Source organism: Diabrotica virgifera, chromosome 10 (assembly GCF_917563875.1).
Source record: "Diabrotica virgifera virgifera chromosome 10, PGI_DIABVI_V3a".
NCBI classification, from domain to species: Eukaryota; Metazoa; Arthropoda; class Insecta; order Coleoptera; family Chrysomelidae; genus Diabrotica; species Diabrotica virgifera.
This window is the reverse complement of record NC_065452.1, coordinates 146,580,839-146,606,155: the sequence shown is the minus strand read 5'-3', so window position 1 is coordinate 146,606,155 and position 25,317 is coordinate 146,580,839. Positions and strand designations below refer to the sequence as shown.

The window sequence follows — 25,317 nt, the reverse complement described above, 5'->3', positions numbered from 1 at the left end:
AAAAGAAATGTTTATTTGTAAAATGAACATTTTTCTCTATTTTCTACTCTGACAGCAGTACAATGCATTTTGAGTTAAATAAATTACATACCTACATTTTTCTTTCTGCGTCAATTAATTTAATTCCAAAATGATTTGTTGGTCACCCTGTATAAATAATGATGTTAATGTTTATATTATTGAATAGAGAATTAAACAACCTTTTAAATGAGCTACCAAATGTGACTAGTATGAAATATATGCCACAAAATTTTAATTTAAAGATAAAAATGGACCTGTTTCGGAAGTTTTTTCCAAAATCGTCCATTTTAGAGAAAATTAATTTATTCCATAATTTTTCCCCTCTCTGTACAAAATTCAATGTGGCTAAAATCTTATATTTATTTCACAACAAAATACAATTATCTTACTTTTGGCACAGTTTATAAAGAGAAAATTTTCCTCTTGGTTGTTTTTTGAGCATAGCTCTCACAAATTCTTGAACCTCATCAATATTGGGAGAAAGTCGACCAGGCATCAATTTTCGTCGATATTTATAATACATATACTTTCTTATGCACATCAATCGTAGTAATTGTTTTAGGCAAATTAGCTGCAAGCTCTTGGCATATAATTTCTGCTGGTATTTCAGTTAGATTCTCTTCGGATTTACGTTTACAAGAGTTACAAACAATTTTTCGATATATCTTCTGACGATCTGGTTCATAATTATGTTGTAGGCTACTTCGAGATATTGTAAAATTTGCACCAATAGTAAAAAAATCGTACTATAAGTTGTTTTATTACACTTCCAGAACACTTCTTCACTTTTTAAAACTTTCACTTTATAAAAAATAACATTTTCAAATATTTCAAGGTAACACCTCGACACCGTAAGGTACAAGAGGACGGCTTAAGTAAGTAACATTTTCAAATACCTGTCAAGTCCTTTGTACTTAAAGGACGTAAGTATTTGTAATGAAATAATACTCGATGTAAAATACTTTATTTTAAAGAATTATGCACATGGTTTCCATTTTCTATCGCAGTATTAAGTATGTGACAGCTGTCGTTCAGATGACAGTAGTACCAACCTACATTCATGGTTAAGGGAGTTTTACACGAACATAACACCTCCTCCCTTGACCATGAATTACAAAAGTTAACTAGAAGTAAAAGTACTTACAAATTCAGTCTGGTAACAGGTTTCCTTACTCTAGTGGAACGCCTTAAAATGGGTTCCTCAGTTTCAGTTTGAGCCCCAGGTACACTATTCGAACTTTCCATATTGTTTGAAATTTCGGATTCATCAGTAATCACTTCGGTAGGTGGTGGTGAGACACTGTGCTCTGGAATTGATGCCTCCCTCGGAATCAAATTGTGAGTAATGGTATCCGGAATGTAACATGTTGGATTATTTTGAGATGGAGTATATTCCCCAATTTGCCGTATTTGGTCTACATGACGTTTCCATGTTCTACCATCATCTAACTGAATTAAATAATGCAATAACCCTAATCTGAGTACAATAATGCCAAATTGCCATTTAGAATGAAAATAATCCCTCACGGAAACCCTAGTTCCTATATCAAAGTTTCTTAGACTCATATCAGTATAGGTAACTCTATCACTACATGAAGGTTTAAGTAAATCTAATCTATTCCTTATTTGTCTTCCTAACATAAGTTCTGAGGGACTTTTACCTGTAACTGTATGTGGGCTTCTGCGGTATTGCATAAGTAGCTTACATAATTCAAACTCCCTGTCATTTCCCTCACTTCGCATAGCCCTTAAACATTTTTTTAGTATTTGGACATATCTCTCTCCCTGTCCATTAGTTGCAGGATGGTAGGGTGCAGTAAATTTTTGTGTAATTCCATTATCTTTCATAAAAGTTCTAAACTCATGAGAGTCAAATTGTCTACCATTGTCTGTAACAAAAACTTTAGGAATACCAAAAGTTGTAAAAATTTTTCGGCAAATTTCAATAGTAGTTTTTGTAGTAGTATTTTTTTGTAAAATGAATTTCAGGCCATTTACTGAAGGAATCTACCAATATAAAATAATAACCTCCATTGAAAGGTCCAGCGTAATCAGCATGCACTCGTTCAAAACAAAATTTTGGTGGCTCCCATATATGAGAATTATCTTTAATTGGGTTGTTCTTGTGCTTATTGCACTCTAAACAATTTTTACAAAGTGACTCAATATCCTGGTATATGTGAGGCCACCAGCAATAACTACGAGCTAAAGATTTCATTCTAACTATTCCAAAATGTGCAGTATGTAATTCTGTCAAAATTTTATTTCTCAATTTAGTAGGTATAACTACTCTTTGTCCTCTCATAATAACATCAGATTGTAATGAAAATTCAGCTTGATTTATATTGAAGCTAAATCGTTTATCAACAGGTTTTCCTGTTTTTAACCCAACAAGTAATTTTTTTAAGGTATGATCATTTTTTGTATGAAAAGCTAGATCTCTAATATTTGTAGGCAAAGTTTCAATTTGATTTATTTCAAAAATATCTGGCTCATCATGTGTGAAATTTTGTTCTGATTTTATAGGTAGACGTGAAAGTGCGTCAGCATTGAGATGAGAATCTGTATTTTTGTAACGAATGTCATAATTCAAACCTTGTAAGAAAATTGCATAATGTTGCATTCTTGTTGCACTTAAAACTGGTAGGCTTTTATCAGGTGCAAAAATTTGAACTAACGGTTTATGATCAGTGAGCAAAGTAAATTTCCTAGCACATAAATAATTGTAAAATTTTTTTACTCCAAAAATTATGCTGTAAGCTTCTTTGTCTATTTGTGAGTACCTTTGCTGTGTAGTAGTAAGAGTTTGAGAAGCAAACTGTAAGGGTCTCTCTGTACCATCTGAAAAGATATGTGAAAGTACTGCACCTACCCCATAGGGTGATGCATCAGTTGCTAGGACTAATGGTAAATTTGGGTCATAGTGACATAAAACATTTCTAGAACAAATGAGTTTTTTTTGCTTTGTCAAACGCAGTTTGACAAGTATTCGACCATTTAAAATTGACATTCTTTTTAAGTAAATTATTTAATGGTTGTAAAATTGTAGAAGTATCTTTTAAAAAACGTCTGTAATAATTAATTAGGCCACAGAAACTCCGAACTTGAGTTCTGTTTGTAGGTATTGGAGCATTTGCAATTGCAGTTACCTTATCTGCACTAGTAGACACACCCGTTTTACTCATCTTATATCCACAGTAGTCAATCTCGTCTTTGAAAAATTCGCTTTTATCCAAATTTATATGTAAATTATGTTCAGATAATTTCTTTAAAACTTGTTCAAGTCTTTGTAAATGTAAGGTATTATTTGGAGCTGTAATTCTTATATCATCCTGAAATATTGAAATACCATCTATTCCTTGTAGCATTTGCTCCATTAAACGTTGCCATTTGGCAGGAGCACTAGCAATTCCAAACATTAATCGATTTGGTTGAAATAAACCTTTATGGGTGTTTAATGTAAGTAAATGTTTCATTTCATCTTTTATTGGCAAGTGTAAGTAAGCTTTCGTAATATCTATTTTTGTATATTTGTCCCCACCTGCTAATTGGGAAAGTAGGTCATCTGGTGTAGGTAAAGGGTATTCATCCACTTCAATGCAAGGGTTTAATGTGATTTTAAAATCACCACAAATGCGTATGTCCCCATTTTGTTTAACTACAGGAACAATAGGAGTTGCCCAGTCCGAAAATGCTACTTTCTTTAAGACTCCCTGATTTACTAAGGACTCTAATTCTGCCTCAACTTTAGGGCGTAATGCAAAAGCTACAGGACGGGCCTTACAAAATTTTGCTTTAGTACCAGGTTTTAGATAAATTTCAGCCTCTAACCCTTTTATTTCACCAACTGACTTTTCAAATAAATGTTTATATTTATCTAACAAAGTTGCAATTTCAAAATTTTCATGTAGAATTGTATTTACCTGATGTAAATTGATTTCCAGAGCATGTATCCACTCTCGACCAACCAGTGAGTAGCCATCACCATCCACCACATACAACTTTAGAGTGTGCTTTAATTCCTGGTGCTCAACCTCCACTGAAACTAAACCTAAAACATTCAAATTATTTTTGCAGTATGTAGTTAATTTAACATCCGATTTTTGTAATTGTAATGCAGGAAAATATTTTTCAAATATATTTTTATTTATGATTGTAACAGCAGCGCCAGAATCAATTTCAAAATTTAAAATATTACCATTCACTTTTAAATTTATAAAAAATTTATCTTTGCAATTTCCAGCATTTACTTCTAAGACCTCTTGAGCAGAGTTTACTGAATTTACTTGCCTGTGTGAATTTTGTTGTGCCTTTAAACAAACTTTTTGAATGTGTCCGACGTTTTTACAAAAGTTACAGATTAAATGCTTTTTATTACATTTATCGGCTAAATGCGAGGTGTCTCCGCATCTATAACAAGCCCTATTACGGTTATTTGACATTGTAAAAGTATTATTAGGAGAGCTACTATGATTATTTACTGTATTATTATCATTAAATTTACTAGTGTTTGTATTTTTATGAAAACTTTTTGCTTTCGCATTTAAAACATTTATACTAGCCTGATTGTAATTATTGTTGTGAGAAAATTGATTACTATCCTTTTCTGAAGTTTCCATGCTTGCTGCAATTTCTACGGCTCGGTCCAAGTCCAATCCCTTTGTTTCTAATAGTCTGGCTTGAATCCTCTTTGACTGTAAACCAAAAACAAACTGATTTCGTATAGCACTTTTTAAATATGTGGAAAAGTTGCAGTTTATGGCAAGTTTCTGTAGAGAATGTAGGTATTCTTGTATATTTTCGCCTTCTGCTTGTCTTTTTGATTGAAACCTAAATATTTCAGCAATTTCAAGTGGTGCAGGGTTGTAAAAATTATCCATTAACTTAACTGTATCCTCATATGACTTGTCTTCAGGGACCTCTGGAGCTAGTTTATCGCACAGTGTATCGTATGCTTCCGACCCCATGTAATGTAGTAAATAGGGCAATTTCATTTCCTCTGGAATTTTAAAAACTTTGTATGCTCCTTCCAGCCGTTTTACCCACCTGGACCATTTTGTAGCTGTCTGGTTAAAAGGTTCAACGGAAAACTGGAATGTAGAAACTTGTGTAGACATTACTGGAGCTGTAGCAGGTGCAACTATCGCAGTTGTAGTCGAGGAACTCGTGTTTGTACCGGCTGTAGTTGGAACGTTGTAGTTGATGTAGTGTCTGTAATATTTGTATCCATTATCCTCGTCGCCAAATGTCAAGTCCTTTGTACTTAAAGGACGTAAGTATTTGTAATGAAATAATACTCGATGTAAAATACTTTATTTTAAAGAATTATGCACATGGTTTCCATTTTCTATCGCAGTATTAAGTATGTGACAGCTGTCGTTCAGATGACAGTAGTACCAACCTACATTCATGGTTAAGGGAGTTTTACACGAACATAACAATACCAGTAAAGGTTTACCGCGATTACTTTCTATTAAACATACCATTTTTGTCAAAATTCCAATTGTGATTAAAAATAAGATACTATAATTAATTAATTAATTATTATTATAGGTACTTACCTACTGTAATTTTATAGTAGATAAAAATAATTCCCTTGAACGCATTTTAGTAAAATCTACCTGAAAGAACCATTTCGGTTTTGGTGAGGAAAATACCTGTGGGATTATGACATAATCTTCCAAACGCAGGCAAAAAATTATTTTGGTGAGGAAAATACACCCGCCGATTGTGCATCAGCAAAAGATTGTTGCCAATATACGCCAGGGCAGATAAATAAAAATGAGCGATTTCAGGGTAAAAATCAATACAGGTATTTGAAGGTGCTAAATCGTAGGGGGGACATAGTTAATTAAAAATACATACAGAGGTACTCGCAAATCAACCTCAGTTTTTTATAAACAAAGGCTAAAGTCAGAATATATTGTTTTTTGCGTGTAGCATTTTTTGTATCATATTTACAGCAAAATTTGTATTATAAAAGTTGTGTATCATAAAAAAACGATTAATTTTAATTTTTATTAGTTAAAATTGATAAATAATTAACCGAGATAATTGCAAAAAACCACATTTTTTGCACTATTTTATAAATGTTAATAACTTTTACTAAATATCCCCTAAGGAACATATTGCACCTTGATTATGAGGTTATTATGTGCCTTTATTAGAGTGCAAAGTATCAAGAAGATCGTTTTGTTAGTTTACGAGTTACGTTAATTGTTTATCCAAAACATTGAATGTTTAAACATCTATTGTTGCCCAAGGAGTATTCTCAGAGCTTTTTAGCAAAGTGAAATGAGTTCTTCAAGACTCAAACTACTGAGAAATTAAAAAAAACGATACATTTATTATTTAAATGTTCTTAAACAAGTCGTTTAATAAATAGTGAGTTTTTTCCTTATAAACAATTAGAATAACTTTGTTATTTTTCACGACAAATAATTATAATTAGTTGTATCAGAAAAGTGGTAAACAAACACATATTAAAAACTAAAAGTAAACTTTCTATGACTAATAATACCCAAGTTATACTTTTTTTTTGAAAAATCATATCTATATTGTTTATAAATATTAAGAGTCGAAATTTGCACAGAATCATAATAGACATCTATATTTTACATTGCAATTAATAACTACAGTATATCATCTATTTAAAATGAGTAATAACTACTTAAAATAAAGGTACTCAAGCTGACTTAACTGGGACCGTGTGATGGGGGAAGGATCTCTGAGTCCGCTTTCGCGCGTCGAGATTTTGATATTGAAAGTTCAAATTGGAGCGCTTGAAAATTTTTACAATAACTCCGCTTACAGAGAACCTAGATCCTTAATTTTTTTTAAATTGGGGTAACTCGACGAAATATTAACGACTAGCTAATTTTCATTCACCGGAAAAATCGGGAAATTCTGGAAAATGAACTTTTTTTATTCAACTTTCATTTACAACGTTAACACTAATATATTTCAATAAATATTTTCATAACATATTATAAATTTGTAAATAAATAATAGAATGTACAGTATATGTATATACAGGGTGGTTCATCGTATTTGCCTCGGTCTCTGTACGGAAAACGACTTGATATTTAAAAAAAAATTTCACAGAAATTTACAGAGCTATTAACACTACAATCTAAAAATAATGATAATTATACAGCGCGCTTCAAGAAAGAGGGGTATATTAAAGTTATATTTTCTCTTATGGAACACCCTACACGTGAGCCATTTTTGAATTTTCCTTAAAAAATAAGCTATATTTTTATAAGGGTTTCCTACATCTAAATACAGGGTGCTTTGACTTATTTCGATTTTTATAAGAATGTAAGGTTTTAGAAAAAAAAATTAATATCTACGAATCTAAGAATCGGTGACAAATGTTTTCTTGGATCTTTATAATAGACTATTCTATTGCATATTGGAACAGATATTTATTGTAATAAAATTTATAATTATTTATTCGTACATTTTTAGATTTAAAAATTAATTAAAAACAAAAACATTCAACAAAACTAAAAACATAAACAAAAACATACCTCATTATAGGGCCAAAACTAGTTTTAATGTGTATCTACAAAAACACATAATATGTGTTTTTGTGTTTTCTGTTTCTTCACAATACACCAGAGTAGAAAAATAAATATGAGCGATTTCAGGGTAAAAATCAATACAGGTATTTGAAGGTGCTAAATCGTAGGGGGGATATAGTTTATTAATAATACACACAGAGGTACTCGTAAATTCTTAGATTCGTAAATACCTATTTATTTATTTTTTCTAAAACTTTACATTTTTTTTAATTGAAATATATCAAAACACCCTGTACTTAGGTATAGGCTAGCTCTAACTTATTGTTTAAGAGCAATTCAAAAATTTCATCAGGTGTAGGGTGTTCCATAAAAAATATATCTTTGATATACCACTCTTTTTTTAAGCACCCTGTATAATTAATATTATTTTTAGATTGTAGTGTTAATGGCTTTGTATATTTCTAAGAAGAATTTTTTTTAAATCAAGTCGTTTTCCGTACAGACACTGAGGCGAATAAAATGAACAACCCTGTATGTAAATAAATATATACATACTATAATTATATTTTAATATTTATTCACAAATTTATAATATTTTATGAAAATATTTATCAAAATATATTAGTGCTAACGTTGTAAATGAATGTTGAATAAAAAAAATCCATTTTCCAGAATTTTCCGATTTTTCCGGTCAATGAAAGTTAGCTAGTTGTTATTCTTTCGTCGAGTTACCCCAATTTAAAAAAAATTGAAGGCTCTAGGTTCTCTGGAAGCTAAGATATTATAAAATTTTTCAAGCGCTCCAAATTGAACTTTCTATGGCAAAATCTCGACTAGAGAAACTGGACTCCGACATTCTTCCATATCACACGGTCCCAGCTCAGTCAACGTGAGTAACTTGATTTTAAAGGGTTATTACTCGTTTTAAATAGAAGATATTTCGTACTTATCAATTGTCATATAAAATATAGATATTTATTACGATGCTGTAAAAATTTCAACTCTTAATATTTATAAACAATAGAGATGTGATTTTTCAAAAAAAAAAAGTAAAACTTGGCTATTATTGGTCCTAGAAAGTTATTTTTTTCATTTTTATCTGCATTTTTTTACCAGCTTTTTGACACAACCAATTATAATCATTTATCAGAAAAAATGACAAAGATATTCTAATTGTTTATAAGGAAAAAACTTACCATATTTTTATCGAGTTGTTTAACAACATTTACAAAACAAATATATTATTTTTTTTAACTTTCTTAGTACTTTGAGTCTTTAAGTAGTCATTGAACTTTGGCAAAAAGCTCTGAAGACACTCCTTGGACAACAATGATTGTTTAAACATTCGATGTCTGGGAAAAACATTTAACATAACTTGTAAACTAACAAACAGATCTTCTTGAGATTTTGTAAACTAATAAAGGCACTTAATTACCTCATGATCAAGGTATAATAAGTTCCTTACGGCCTATTTGGTAAAAGTTATTAACGTTTCCAAAATAGTGCATAAAACGTGGTTTTTTGCAATTATCTTGGTTAATTCTTTATGGATTTTAACTTGTAAAAATTCAAATTAATCGTTTTTTTGTGATAGGTACACAACTTTCATGACACAACTTTTGCTGTAACTATGATACTAAAAATGCTATAGTCAAAAAACAATATTTTCTGACTTTAGCATTTTTTTATAAAAAAATGAGGTCGATTTACGAGTACCTCTGTATGTATTTTTAATTAACTATATCCTCCCTACGATTTAGCACCTTCAAATACCTGTATTGATTTTTTTCCCGTTTTTATTTTTCTACCCTGGTCTAATATAAGGAGCCGATAGGAACCGATGATGTATGTAGCTAAAATAACTTTCCTTCGCTATGTAAGATAAATGCTTAAACACACTTTTCCTTGTAGCGCGTTCCATTTCCACCAAACAACAAAATAATAAGGACTTAAATTAAAAAATAAGAAATTGAAACTTTAAATAATAAATCTACTAATTTTCACAACAAACCAGACACTCTTTGACTGTTAACAATTTGACATTCATTAAATATTAAATTGTTAATTTATCATAGCCTACTTTAGGTCCTGGCTCCGAAACATAAGGCCGCGTTCAGAGTGGACGAGCAAAGAGCAAAGAGCAAAGAGCAAAGAGCAAAGAGCAAAAAGTGCACGTTCAGAGTGGACGAGCAAAGAGCAAAGAGCAAAGAGCAAAGAAGTGCTAATAGCGGGTAGTTACTTTAGACGAGAGTTTAGTTCTTTTCCACTCGGCAGTATGGATAGGAGCGGTAGGATATTTGCTCTTTACTCTCACAGTAGTCCACGTAATGAGACCGCTCCCGTCTGAAAAAATTTCCGATTCGGTCTCTTTGTGGATTCCTATTTAAAAATATTTTAAAATTTCCTTTAAACAAATCTGAAGGGTGCCGGGCGGAATTTTTGGGCAGAAATTGTTTAAACAATTTTTTTTAAACAAATACAAAAGATCACGTTTTTTGCTCTGGAACATATATTTTTAAGTTTTGTGGGTCATTCTAAACAACAAAGGTATCTTGTAAATGTTCTCAAAAATTGATAGTTTTCGAGTTATAGGCAATTTAAAATCTGAAAAATGCGAAAAAATACGCATTTTCGAGGCCTAAAAACTCATATTTAAATTAGTATTTTTGAGTAGATTTCGACTTTCGCTCGCATTTGTATGGTCGAACATTAGTTTCACTAATGCTCCTTTCAGCTCCTTTGCAAGGTTGCCTCCGCTGAAAGATCCGTCTTGTTCAGGTCGCTGACCGGAATTCTTTCAACAGATCCCCTTTTTCCCGAAGTCTGCTCCTTCCTCTTTTCTTTTTCGCTGAGTACGTTCCCTTTGTCTCCTTCACTACTTATCAACACCATATTATCATCTCCTTCATAGCTTGTTCCAGCTGCATCACCACTGGTGACTTGGTGACTCGCTGCATTGTCCCTTCGTTTTGTTTTATTTTTTTCTACGTGATTAAATACTTATCCATATAGTTCCCACGAGTAGGGGCGAATTATACTCTCCGGCGAGGCAGTGCGCCCTTGCCCACGCTAAGGCTTGAATTTCAAAGGGTTTCGTCAGTTCTCCGAGGGCTCCGTTTGCTGCCGTCTGACCTAGGTCATTCACCACTCAGGCATGGATCGTTTGACACCGTGTGGTTGTGGATTTTTTATCGAGGTTTACTCTTCTATTATATAGAGTTCCATAGCGCTCTAAAAATTTGAAAAAATTCAAAAAGTGACTTCTATTGAACACCAATCATGATTTTTGTTAAATGTTTTTGAACCAGTAAATTCCTCTGTAGAAGCAGTTGAAAAATTACTCAAACTTTTTAAAAATTTGTTTAGAGTCCCCAGTGAGCACCAAAAAATGTAACGGAGTTAAAGGTATACTGGGAAACTGAAGCTATATTTTTATGGTATCTTAATATAATTTACTATTCCCAACAAAAATAGAAAATTACTTTGTGGATTTAAATTAAAATTAAATTAAAAAAAATCACAAGTAATATTTACTTTACATGCGCTAGGATTTGAAAAAAGTTTGATGTAAAGAAGGGGGTCTAGCGCCTTTGTTTAGAGATTAGGTTGGCGCCTTTTTTAGGATTTGGGTTGGCGCCTTTTTTAGGAGCCAGTCCGGCCCTGATGCAAAGATATCAATAATTTTTCCTTAGAAACTTTTTATTTTTTTATACCGGGTGTCCACTTATATTTTCCCACATTTTAACTGCCTATAACTTCTAAACGGCTTAAGATAGAAAAATGCGGCTTTCGCTGAAATGTTTTATTTTAGTAAAAGTTTTGTCTGAATGTATTGAATTTTTTATATCACTTTCAAATACGAAAAAAAAATGGCCGATTTTTGAAAAAAAACGTTGTTGACTTTTTGTTAATGGAGTACCCAGTATATTTTTTTGTAAATTGAAAGAAAGGTCATTCACCTATCCAGCGATATAAAGTTTTTCAAAATCGGTTGTCAAATCACTGAGTAATTAATTTTTAAAAAGAGCGGTGCAACGTGGATATCACATACCTAAATAACATTACTAAGCAAAATGATATTATGTTATGTGATTTCCACATTGCATCTCTCATTTTAAAAATTATTTTCTGTTATTTGACAACCAATTTTAAAAAAATTTATATCGTTTGATAGGTAAATGACCGTTTTTTCAAGCTACAAAAAAATATACTGGGTGTTTTAATAAAAAAAGTCAACAACGTTTTTTTTTTCAAAAATCCTCCATTTTTTATTTAAAAGCGATATAAAAAATAGTTGTTTACCTAAAAACTTGAAAAAACGGTCATTTACCTATCTAACGATATAAATTTTTTTAAAATCGGTTGTCAAATGACTGAACAATTAATTTTTAAAATGAGAGATGCAATGTGGAAATCACATAACATAATATCAATTTGCTTATGTTATTTAGGTATGATATCCACGTTGCACCTCTCATTTTAAAAATTAATTACTCAGTGATTTTACCTTTCTTTCAATTTACAAAAAAATATACTGGGTGTTCCATTAAAAAAAGTCAACGTTTTTTTCAAAAATGCGCCATTTTTCAAACAAAACTTTTGCTAAAAAAACATTTCAGCGAAAACCGCATATTTCTATCTTGAGCCGTTTAGAAGTTATAGGCAGTTAAAATGGGGGAAAATATAAGTGGATACCCGGTATAATAAATTATATAAATTTATTACAATTTTTTATCAACAATTATTATACACATAAACACTACTTAGTAGTTGTTCACCTGAAACACGGTAAAAAATAGATTTTTTTGAAAACAATTATTCAAAAATTTATAAGGAAAATTAACGATACTTTTGCATAATTATTTATTACTAATAATTGCATTTTTTATTCATTTTTTTAAAACAATTTGAAAATTTAGCTCATGCTCTTTCATTTGACACCAGTAAAATGGTTCTAACATTATTTTCTTCTGACTTATCTTATTGCAAAAAAAGAATTTGTGTATACTTTGTACGCATGTAAGAAGTTATACTTCTATTATATCATTTCAACGAAATAAATATACTTTCAACAGGTTATTTGTATTTTATTTAAAGAATACACTAACTTTTACTTACTACTTTCCCAAAAATGTTTATTAAAACAATACCAAAAATAAAAAAAAAAATTAGAAAACACACGGATTCGAACCGGGGACCTCTCGATCTCCAGTCGAACGCTCTACTACTGATCTATACTCCCCTTGTTTTTACGGATTAAAAGATTTCCAGACATAGTGATAAATAGATCAAATGAAGTATAAAAATACTTTAAATATTACTTACTATCTTATTCCTGAGGATGACAAATCCAAAGACACAAAAATTATAATAAATATATTTACTAAAAACGCTAATATGTTCATTACTAAAGAAGTAAAAAATCTTCCTTTCTAGATGGTAAATAATTTATTTAAAAATTTTTTTTCCTAAAAAAGATCCAAATAGGAAAAAAAATTTTAATAAATTATATACCATCTATAGTCCATGTGGTGAGACCGTTCCTGTCTGAAAAAAATTTCTGATTCGGTTTCTTTGTGGATTCCTATTCAAAAATGTCCCCTTTAAACAAATCTGAAGGGTGCCGGGCGGAATTTTTGGGCAGAAATTGTTTAAACAATTTTTTTAAACAAATACAAAAGATTACGTTTTTTTGCTCTGGAACATATATTTTTAGGTTTTTTGGGTCATTTTAATCAAGAAAGGTATCTTGTAACTTTTCTTAAAAATTGATAGTTTTCGAGTTATACGCGATTTAAAATCTGAAAAATGCGAAAATACGCATTTTCGAGGCCTAAAAACTCATATTTAAATTAGTATTTTTGAGGTTGCCAGATACTTAAATTGAAGATTAAACATTCAGCTTCAAGATTCTGAAGAGTGGTTGCGTCTAACCTTAATTTATGCCGTTGTTTTTTAATTGTTAAATATGCGTGTTTATCCGATTTTTTTGCCGGTGCGGCGCGCTCTATTTCGAAAATCTCCTATTTTCCTCCGAAAATTATTTTTTCTAGATTTTTTGGGATTTTTTAAATAAAATAAGTTTCTTGACATTTTTCTCAAAAGTTAACAGTTTTAAAGTTATAAGCGATTTAAAATCCAAAAATAGTTTTTTATTAACTTACCTATAACTTTAAAACTATTAACTTTTGAGAAAAATGTCAAGAAACTTATTTTATTTAGAATATCCCAAAAAATCTAGAAAAAATAATTTTCGGAGGAAATAGGAGATTTTTGAAAGAGAGCGCGCCGCACCGGCAAAAAATCTGATAAACACGCATATTTAACAATTAAAAAACAACGGTATAAATTAAGGTTAGACGCGATCACTCTTCAGAATCGAAGCTGAATGTTTAATCATCAATTTAAGTATCTGGTAACCTCAAAAATACTAATTGAAATATGAATTTTTAAGCCTCGAAAATGCGTATTTTCGCATTTTTCAGATTTTAAATCGCCTATAACTCGAACACTATTAATTTTTGGGAAAAATTACAAGATACCTTTTTTGTTTAGAATAACCCAAAAAAAACCTAAAAATATATGTTCCGGAGCAAAAAAAGGTGATCTTTTGTATTTGTTTAAAAATAGTTATTTATGAAACAGTTCGTGAAGTATGCTTTTTGCGAACGCACGCGATATTTAGAGCACGAGCGACAGCGGAGCGAGTGCTATACATCGCGTAAGTTTGCAAAAAGTACTTCATGCACAGTTTCATACAATATCTACTCTACCATAAACAAATAAAAAAACTGTAACTCTTCGTCACTGGAATTCATTTCTATTCTACAATTTTTAGAACTTTGACATTTAAAAATTCTAACTTCTTTCAAACCACAAAACTGTAAAAACTTTTGTCGTAATTTATTGCTCATTATGTCATCACCATGACAACGCCAAAGTTAAGGATATTTGATTATATGAAAGTGTGTTAAAAACAGTGCGAAAAAGTAAGTCCCATTTAAAATACATTGTTACTTTACGCTCACTTTAAACACTTCACGCACTGCTATCTATAATGACAGTTTTCACAAACTAAAAACTTACACATAACATAACATAGAGTAGATAAAATTGTTTAAACAATTTCTGCCCAAAAATTCCGCCCGGTGCTCTTCAGATTTGTTTAAAGGGGACATTTTTGAATAGGAATTGACAAAGAAACCGAATCAAAATTTTTTTCAGACGGGAGCAGTCTCACAACATGGACCAAAGAGTGCGAGCGGAGAAATCAAACTTGTCTGGTTTCGCCGCTTTGCTCTTTGCTAGCACTCTGTGTACCTCCATTTCCCAGTATAAGTTTGATTTCTCTTCTTTGCTCTTTGCTCTTTGCTCTTTGCTCTTTGCTCGTCCACTCTGAACTTCGCGTAAGGCAATGGACAGGGATTAACTACATACAATCTCTGATACCACAGCCTCCTAAAGCTTACAAGCCGTGAACTAAGAAAGGCAACACCGCAACAGCTGTTTAAGGTAGTCCGATAGTCCCGTTGTTTACAATTTCAGCACAACAGAATAATGAGAGTTATTTATCGCGAAAACAAAGTTAAAAGATCCTTTAAATAAAAATAAACGACATGACTAATAAAAGAGAATTATCGAAAACGTATTTTAACTTTTATTTTGACAAAGGACATTAAGAATATGTATGTATAATATAAAAATAACCTAGAAGATTCTGACCAAGTGACCAGTTGTGAGGGATAAATAAGATCCTAGTTAAAATTAAAATAAGATCAGTGAAAGGAGTAACACGTTAAATTTAATTATTTTGTGATTTGAAGAATACCACAATCATCTTACAACCTAATAATCATCTTATTACATGGCAGAGACGCAGAGTCCATAGTATTTGATGGCAATACAATTAGAAATAGCTATTTTAGAAGTTGTTAAATACTTTTGCATGGTATGGGTATATAAAATGAGGAATTTATGGACAATGTATTATTAGGGGAGTGAATATCCAGTCATCAACTACCCAATGACACAATGGCAGAATCCTCAGCCAGCAGTTGAAGTGCTGTATAATTAATAATTGCTTTAAGTATTGTTAGTGAAAGAACATTTTCTATTATTTTGACATGTGGAATCAGATGCAGGTTACCTTTTGTTCAAAAAATAATAAAGGCTAGTTCAGATTTACTAGGCAGAAAGTTAATATAGCCTATTCCAGGAACATACGCCTCTTTTGGATTATTTCGACAACGAATATTTTACTGTGCAAAATAAGAAGAACGAAAGTAAATTGCAAATTACATTGTTGTTTATTGGAGCCAATTATTAGCGCCATTTACTTTCGTACTTCTTATGTTGCACAGTAAAATATTCGTTGTCGAAGTAATCCAAAACAGGCGTATGTTCGTGGAATGGCTCATATATAAAAGTTATTATATAAAAAATGTCAAGGTAGTTAATATAAAAAAATAAAATAAAAATAAATACATTTATTGCCCTAATAATATTTATAATACATTCACTTAATATATTTCATTTCTTCACTGATGTTCCACTGTTGCACGCTCTCCTTTGAACTGCTTCTGTTGTGGATCCCCGAGTCTTCATGTCTTGGTCATCTGGACCTCTTCTTCTGTTGCAGTAGTTAATAGAGAAAACCTTGAAATACTAGCAAATGAAGATGCTATTGATATTGATATAGAACAAACTGTGACAGTACATTTTCAACCAGGAGCAAATCTAGTACAACAAAATTCTGTGTGTGTGCGTGTTTGTTTTAAAATATAATTCACCATAAGGTTAATGTTGATAATTTTTTTTTACTGGACTGCAGTTTGTTAATAAGTTTATAAATAAAAAATACATTATATTGGTGTCTGATTTTATTATTCTCAGTGTGTTAATAAATTTATAAACACATACATTGTATTGGCATTTTAAATGACAAAAATAATACTAGGATAATAGAGCTTTTCAACGATTGTCATTTGTTTCAATCTTCCGTCATGTGTCGTATATTTATATTATTATTTATATGGGTTATACGACATATTTATGACAGAAGCATGACATTGTCACAATAGTTTTGGCTAATTGTTTATCATTGTTGGCAGCAACTCCAGTAATTTGCTGTGAGTGATAAAGAACTCCGGGATTTACATATACATATTTCATCTACAAGTAAATTGACTACTTTTTCTCAATCATTCAAATTTGATGCTACATATGACAAATAATTATTTTCTAATTGATCATCAGGAGATACATGAAAATATGATGTAATCATTTGTAAATATCTTTTAGTGGGCAAATTAAAGTACTAACGAATGATATAGCATGACGTTGCCTGATTATATATGGTAAGAGCAAAAAGAACTGTTGGTAGAGAATATTTGCCTACTTTCTGTTAGTAACAATAACAAATTTTTCACAAAAGCCAAAGTTCCCTTTATTTTATCTATATCAGTATTTTCTATCACTCTGTCAATTTCACTACATATTTTAGTAATTTTAAAATTATTGTCATTGAGGCTTTCAAACAAAAAGAATACCTGGATAGCAGATTTTCTAGTTGTGACCAGCACGATAATATACAGTCGAATGGTAAAATCCATTTTAAATCCTGAGGTTATAGTGGGCTGTCCTTATATATACAGATACAAGTAATTCCTTCCTTTGAATTCGTAATATTAATGTTTGAAATACAGTACAACCTGCCATATCCGGACCTGTCATATCCGGACGGTTCTGCGCCGTCCGGATCTACCGAAATCTACCAAGAACGGCTGTTGTTGGACAACGTACTAACAGAAGGCGAAATAATGTATTATATAATCTATAAAACATGTCTATTGACGAAAGTTATTGACGGCGTTAATTACTGGAATGTATGAAGGAGAAAACGTTTCAGAGACTGTAAAAGAAGTAGTAGTCTTGATATCCGGATCGGTCTGTCGCCACATTGATCCGGATATGGCAGGTTTTACTGTAACTTACATGCACTCATCACTGCAGTGACTGTCAATATTTAATAATGTATTACAAATCCTTTCTTCTACAACTTTTATCTGTCAGTTTTTTAACTCAATCTTCTCACTAACATGTACAAGTTGATTGAAAGCTATGATAAGGTCTTCATTTTCAAATTCCTTTACAATATTTTCTTCCCAGAGACTTATTTCAGCACGTCTAGTTTCAGGATTTTTCTTGTTGGTGGTTTTGGGTTAAATAAATATGAAGGTTGATTTTCAAAAATGCTTGGGATTGCATTCTCTTTCAACTTCGGATATGTCAAATTTCGGTAAAGAAGTTAGTTTCAATATGTTGGTCGAATCAAAATGTTTTTTACATACCACTGAACTAGCAGTTACTGTAAAATTTTCACGGTTAATAGATCTAATTCACTGATTACGAAGGTGATCGTTTTTGGGAAAAGAGAATGTACTTTGGGCCTGTTCATATTTTAAAGTAAGTTGCATAATTTGATTTGTCATTTGGTACACTGCAGTGTCTGGACATCTCTAATTTAATGTGTTATAATAAAGGATATAAAAGAAAAATGAATTAATTGTACCTGTACCAATGAATTAATTAACACTTATCGAGATGGGGTTTGTAGTTACTAAAGCGATGTTGTGGTTGTGAATTTAACAGTTTGTACTATATCTTATTATTAGTAATCACACAAATATTACAATACACATAAGAGGTACATACTTTTTCTTTTTTTAATCAAATAATTCACCAATAATACACTAAAAATTAACAAAATTAGCATAACTCCCAATGTAAACAAAGTAAATATGGACTACCATCGGACTAGCTTCAACGTTGCCAATTTTCTCATTTCACGGCTTGTAAGCTTTAGGAGGCTGTGCTGATACACATTGCAAGAAACAGAGAGTCCTGGCTCCGAAACATAAGGCAATGGACAGGGATTAACGACATACAATCTCTGATACACATTGCAAGATACAGAGAGTTAATGGAAAATGTGATCGCCAACATCCATTAGTGGATTTGCATTTGAAGAAGAAGAAGACTTTAGTCTTGTTTATTAAACTATGAAGAAAATGAGATTTGTTGATGAAAAACATGGCTAGTTGTTAACGTACCTAACTTTTTTATTATCCAACGTAAGCAAATTAATCAAAAAATAAAGTTATTAATAAAGCCTAAGGCTACAATTGAGTTTTAATTTCATTCAATATTTTATATATGCTAGAATATTCCACAGGATGTTCCGAACTTTAAGGAAAAAGCACAGTATGATTGTTACACCCGGTATAAAATGACATTTACCTGCCGAGCAACATTATTACAGTGATATTCTTAAAGAATAAGGCTATAACATACTAAAAAAATCACTCAAATCGGGCAACAGGTTTAGGAAATTCGAGACATCTAACGTGTATAATTCATCGATTGTTTTTCTCTCAAGTATATATATACATATATATATATATATATATATATATATATATATATATATATATATATATATATATATATATATATATATAGTTTTTGGGCACATTGTATACTATACAAACGTGTATATAATTCTCTTGGTAAATTAGACTATATAATACGAACAATATTGTTTATTATCTAGTAGGTGAATAATACATCCGTATAATTCCGTATCCGTACAGAAATCCACAAACAGTCGCGGCTTGTAGAGGTAGAATCCTTCCCAATTAAATTCAGACTTATTGAAGTAAAATACATGCTTACCGGATTTGATTACACTTTGGTAATTAACAGATCCGCTTAGAAATGAATACTCTGTGAAGTTAACTTACACCTTTCTCTATTCAGTCGGATTCTAAATACCCACCTACAGCTTTATAGCGAAACCATTCAGCTTCAAAGTTACTTAAACAAGATTGTTTAAAAATCTGACTACACCTGACTACATCTGACTAAAGAAAATGAATAGGTACACCAAAAATGTATAAGGATCACAAAGTATTTTCCTGATCTATATTCGTGTACATCCAGTTTTAATTAAATTTTAAGAACTGGCATAATATTAGGTATAATGATTGATTAATTCAGCAATGTAATATGATTTGTAAATCAATTTCTTCTTCTTCTTCACGTGCCTTATTAAAATTATCCGACGTTGGCGATCATCATTTGATATCTGAGTCCATTCACGAATGTTTTTTAACCAAGAAACTTGTTTTCTTCCTTGTCTTCTACGGCCTTCCTGTCCTTCTATTTTGCCTTTCAGGATCAGTTGTAGTAGGTATTCTATATCGATTTCCTTTCACTATATGTCCCAGATCAGACACTTTCCGCTTTAACAGTCTTTAGTAGTTCTATATCTTTGTTGACCCTTCTTAGCACTTCCTCATTAATGGTTCTTGCTGGCTAATGTATCTTCAGCATCCGTCTATGAATCAACATTTCGAATACTTCAGTTCTGTTCATAATCGATACTTTGAGTATCCAATTTCTTTGGTTAAAATTGGGTAGTAAAATTGGGTATCTTCCACGATCTTCTTCGCAAGAAACCAGATCGGACATAGATCTTCAAAACTATATGGTCGCCAAAAAGGAAGAGAAAGTAGCAGTAGCAAAAGCTAAAACAGAAGCGTATTCAAACCTATACGATCAACTTGATACCAGGGAAGGCGAAGCAAAGATATATAAAATAGCCAAACAGAGAGCAAAGAAAGCAAGAGATTTTAATCAGATTAGATGTATCCGAGATGAAAATAATAAAATACTAATTCACGAAAAAGATGTCAAAAAGAGATGGAGAAAGTATTTTGACAGTTTATTAAATGAAGAATTTGACAGACAGCCTGTGGAGTTAACGGAGACAGTAACAGCAATGGTTACCAGAATAACAAACGGGGAATTGGCTCAAGCGCTTCAAAAAATAAAGAAAGGAAAAGCAGTCGGACCAGATGATATTCCTGGGGAAGTGTGGAGAGCATTGAGAGAGAGACAGGATTTTTATAAAATTTTACAAATTTATCCTGTAGGACGTTGAAGAGGTTCTAATCTGTTTTTTATACCCATAAGTAGGGCTTACAATACCGGGATTCCGGGATCTCCAATACCTTTGTCCGTTATTCGATACCGGTATTTATAATAAAAATACCGGTATTTCGGTATTGGATTAATTTATAAAAAGTGAATTTATGCACAATAAACTTTTTCTAAGATATTTTTTCTATTACAAGAAATTATTTTTGAAGATAAACAACTAATATCATTGTAAAAAATATTTATTAAAAACGTTTATTACACATACAAGTCAAGTATAGAGCTTTCTAAAAGCGTGAATGTCGTTAATTTAAGGCGAAGGGTTATATCAGCTTCTACAACCAAATTATTAAATCTCGTCTAGACAAATTAATACATAAAATGAGTTATATAAAAATTCTTAAATATTTGAAATTAGACTACTTTATTTTATAAATAAGTCGTAAGATTTATTAATCAGAATTGTTTTTACATTTCCAGATCTATTTTTCATTTTTTTGTGTATTGTGGTGTATAAATTAGGATTACTTATTTTCTGAATTATTAATAATAATTGAAAATATATAGCGGTCTAAATAAAGAGTAATCCATATAAAATATTTGTCACAGTAAGTTAATCTTTATATTAATATATTTTAAAGTTAAATTAATTTACAAATAGCAATAAGTAAAAGTACTATCCTATTATATGCAAAATTTATCCTAGAATCAAATATATAGTTTTTCTATTTGCACATTTTTTGTATCATCTATCCCTACTCTCTATGTAATGTTATAAACAACATCAACTCATTTCAAAACAAAATTTAATAGGTTTCATTATATATTATTTAATAACAAGTCGATATAACAACTGAGAATAGTATAAATGTAACGTGTATCTTTTTTATTCATAATACCGGTTTTAATACCGGGATCCCGGTATTTGAAATTTTAAATACCAAATATGTACCGGTATTGAGATTTTGGCTTGGTATTGTAAGCCCTACCCATAAGTTATAAGGGGGGTTGCCCCCTGACATTTTTTTTATTTTTTTGCACAAAATTATCTAACTTAATTTTATATGATGTAGAATTAAAAAATACATACATACAACCCTTAATTCTTACTCTTCTATCACCAACCTCTATGTGTTAATAGCCATCTATATATTTACATCTATAAAATTCTCCTGTCACCTGTTTTAGTTTCCATACTCCTCCGAGACCGCTTGGCCGATTTTTATGAAATTATATATTATGTATATTCGGTAGGTCTTAGAATCGGTCGTAATCTATTTTTCATATCCCAGAGTGATAAGGGGAGTTCCCCCTAACATTTTGTAATGTTAGGTGGGGCGTGGGGTTGTGTGTACATAACGTACTCTATAAGACTACGAGTACATACAAATTAAACAAATTATGATCAAAATCCATCAACAAGTTCCAGCGATATTAATCGTAGCATATGTTTGCAGAATCAGTTTCATCTTTTGAGTGCACGTATTTAGTAATTCCCCTCCACCGACCACGAATTAATTCCGTTCGGACGCTATTTTTAAAGCTTTATTAACCACTCTATTGAGGTTCAAAGTTTACTCAAACTTTATATATATAACTTCAACTTCAAAATGGCTCTAGTTAGGTTGCTTAATTGTTATAAACAAAGTAGCCGTCAATTAAATAAAAAAAGTGGCTAACTTTGACCGTAATTAACCTAGGCGAAAAGTTTTTCTTTGAAAATTCGTATAAAAATACCAGTTTTTAAATTCCGTTGTAGTTTTAGCCTACAGTCAATATTAACAAAGTTATTCAAATTGTTTATAAGCCAAAAATGACTCTATTATAGTAAAATGTTTTCTGAGTGACAAAAATGACTTTTTAATGATTTTTTTAAATGCTTTGAAAATATGACTATTCTTCTTTCATATTGTTTTCACAGAATTGCTGTATCATTATTATTTTCTGAACAATAACATTGCGAAAAAATAGCTCTTTGGGATAAACAAATTGAATAAAATTTAAACTAATTGACGCATCTTCTTAAAATGTTTTGTGCAAAATATGGACTGTTTGACTCAACTTTTCATGCAATATGAAAGTCCTCAATTCATTTTCGCAAAAGTTATAGCAAATTTTTTATTTTCGAAATTTTAGTTTTATTTTGCAATATCCGAAGCAACAAATAATCGGACCAAAACTCAAAGAACGCTATTTTAAACCTTGGCTCATCTACTAAAAGAAAAATATAAATAAGACATTTAATTGCCGTATTTTTACCTGTAGCGATTTAAACGAAAAAACTGCCATTTTTGACCCTTATTTCTTAATAACTAAGTTTCTCGTCCAAACTGTGACGGGCATTTTTGTATTTATAATGTATTAGGTATATAGTACCTACCCAAAAAAACCATTTGCAACCTGGCTGCTCAAGTGTCCCGAACATGGTATATTTTTGTCTTATTTCCCTGGTGTATTTGAGGCAACTCTATTGTACGCTTTAGGGTAGTCAGGGGTTAGTGTGCCGTAGGGGCAAGTTCGCCCACATGCCGTATTTCCGATGTAAACCACGATAGTGCGCCAATGGCCTGACCACTCCTTTGTTACCTTGCCCGGCAACTGCGACTTCCGTTTTAGTTATCTATAAGACTTCGTTGCGTGCATACCGCTGTTTAAGTGTTTTTCGAATTGGTGAGTAAATTTTACCTCTGTTATATTTTTTAAGTTTGTGTGGGTATAGGTATTCCAAAAGTTTTTAGTTTTAAATCTGCAAATACATGCCACGATTGTAATATATTGGTAGAATTCTAGTTTTAAAATATCGCTTATTTTGTTAACTGGCTACCATTTTTGTAAAATATTCTTGTCGGGGCTAGTTGGCCCATATTAGCGGGGGTTAGTTAGCCATATGGCGAACTAAACCCTGCTCTTTTATTGTGCTTACATACAAAACGAAATCTTTTTCTTTAAAAAAAAATGAGAACATACAAAAGGAAAACAGATAATCGTATATGAAGCGAGCAATGAAAGACGTCAAAATACAGTGATTGTACCAAATTCGATTAATAATAGCACATTAGAAATTGATACGATAATTTGTTAGAAGCCGGACCGTCACATATTCCTTCTTCCGTTTGTGAGATATCTTTGGAAGAAATCAGACCGTTAAAAAAGGAGGAGAGAGAACAAGTAAAACAGGAGGCAGAAAACGTAGAACCACAGCAATTTTAACGGGTACACCAATAAAAGATGAGCTTGAGTTAGAGAAGCAGCAGAGAAAAAAGAAGAAGACAAAGCAAAGTAAAGCAGGTTTAAAGAATGTATAGACAAAGAGACATATGTTCTAAAAAAACGAAAGCTAAAGAGATGGATTCATCTTTAGAAGGGGACGATGTCTAATATGTCTCGAATCATTCTCTAATAGTATTAGTAAGGAGAAATGGGTACAGTGCACTAACTGTAAATAATGGGCTCATGAAGCTTGCACAGCTGGAGATATCCTTTTTTGTGTGCGATAACTGTGTGTCCGATACGGATTAATGATTGTATATTTTTACAAATATATTTTTCTTGGTATTATCGTCTTGTATATTTATTTAAAAGGATGGGCATACTTACCCCGATTATGTGGCTCACTTGCCCCGCTTCAGGGGTTAGTTCGCCCACTGGACCAACCGAACAAAAATATGTACCTATAATCCCTTTAAACATTTGTTTTCGAGTATTTATTTCTACTGTAATATAGTGCTCACACCTTGTATTATATTGTATAATAGTTCAGAAAAAGTAATCTAGTTTCATGTAATTGTAAAAAATCAAAATCCAAAAAGTGGGCCTACTAACCCCGGTCTCCCCTATTAAATAAAGATGCCACGTCATACACTGTAATTTGACTTATTGCAATTTGAAATATTTCCAATATTTCTATCGGTCTTTAGATTACGTTCCTTATCTATTACAGACCACGTTTGAGGTTTAAATTCTCTGGTAAGAAGTTTGATCTTCTGGAATAAATCCCTCGGTTCATTTCGACAGTCATGTTCCTCTCTGCATACTGCATATTTGAGAGATGTAATCAGCTTTGTCCTTGCGGCACTGTTTTTTGTTGGCGGTTTAGGGACACTAATTTTAAAATTGTCTGATAGATAGCAGTAGTTAGTTAGAAGAATTAAGGCATACCCGGTTTTGTCCAACTCTCCCCTATATATTTAAACTACGGAGATTTGAACACGACCCAAAAATTTTTATTCATAAATTTTGTAATTTTTCTTTTAAAAATACTGATTAATTTTTACTATTTCAGATGAACCTTCATCGATATTGAGAACTTCAGTTGGAATGGCGATGAATCTGAAACCAAACGTAGACTGTTCCACTTGTCTGAATCACAATAATGGCGTATTTTCTTCCTCTGAGAGCAGTAATAAAGTCACCTAAATTTAGAGAAAGAATACTACAAACGAATTGTATCATAACGTTGTTTAAGTAGGAATTGAAGTGCAATATGAATTATTTGTATTATGTAATATAGTAGTAAATCATATTAATAATGTTATCGGTTCTAATATAAATAAATAGTAGAAACAAATTCATTATTTATTTATAAATTCTCGATAATAGTTATTTATGTACCAAGTCAGTAAAGTGACTCTTTATCGAACGAGTCTGACATTATGAGCCGAGCGAGCGTAGCGAGCAAGGCGAATAACAGACGAGTTCGATAAAGAGTCTTTACTGACGTGGTGCATACAAAATTTTATCGCCAATCATAAAAAACATTAACACTTACTTA

The 25,317-nt window shown here is 31.4% G+C and overlaps 1 protein-coding gene and 1 long non-coding RNA gene across 4 annotated transcripts in view; one reads left to right on the top strand and one right to left on the bottom strand.

The window, feature by feature from the left end:
- Nucleotides 1–25,117, top strand: part of LOC126893404 (SKI family transcriptional corepressor 1 homolog-B) — a 226,892-nt gene extending 201,775 nt beyond the window's left edge. For 2 of the 3 annotated variants that reach the window (XM_050663544.1, XM_050663543.1), the window contains exon 6: nucleotides 24,829–25,117. In XM_050663544.1, the coding sequence (XP_050519501.1) occupies nucleotides 24,829–24,962 (134 nt within the window). In that variant the 3' untranslated portion in view covers nucleotides 24,963–25,117. Of the gene's footprint in view, nucleotides 1–23,066; nucleotides 23,217–24,828 lie in introns of those variants that run through there. The other variant, XR_007701167.1, reaches the window with a different exon arrangement.
- LOC126893406 (uncharacterized) lies at nucleotides 16,019–18,420 on the bottom strand. The gene is made up of 2 exons (XR_007701169.1): nucleotides 18,261–18,420; nucleotides 16,019–16,202 (listed from the first exon to the last, which is right to left on the bottom strand). It is a non-coding gene; the product is annotated as an uncharacterized LOC126893406 (long non-coding RNA).
- Nucleotides 25,118–25,317: the final 200 nt, after the last annotated feature.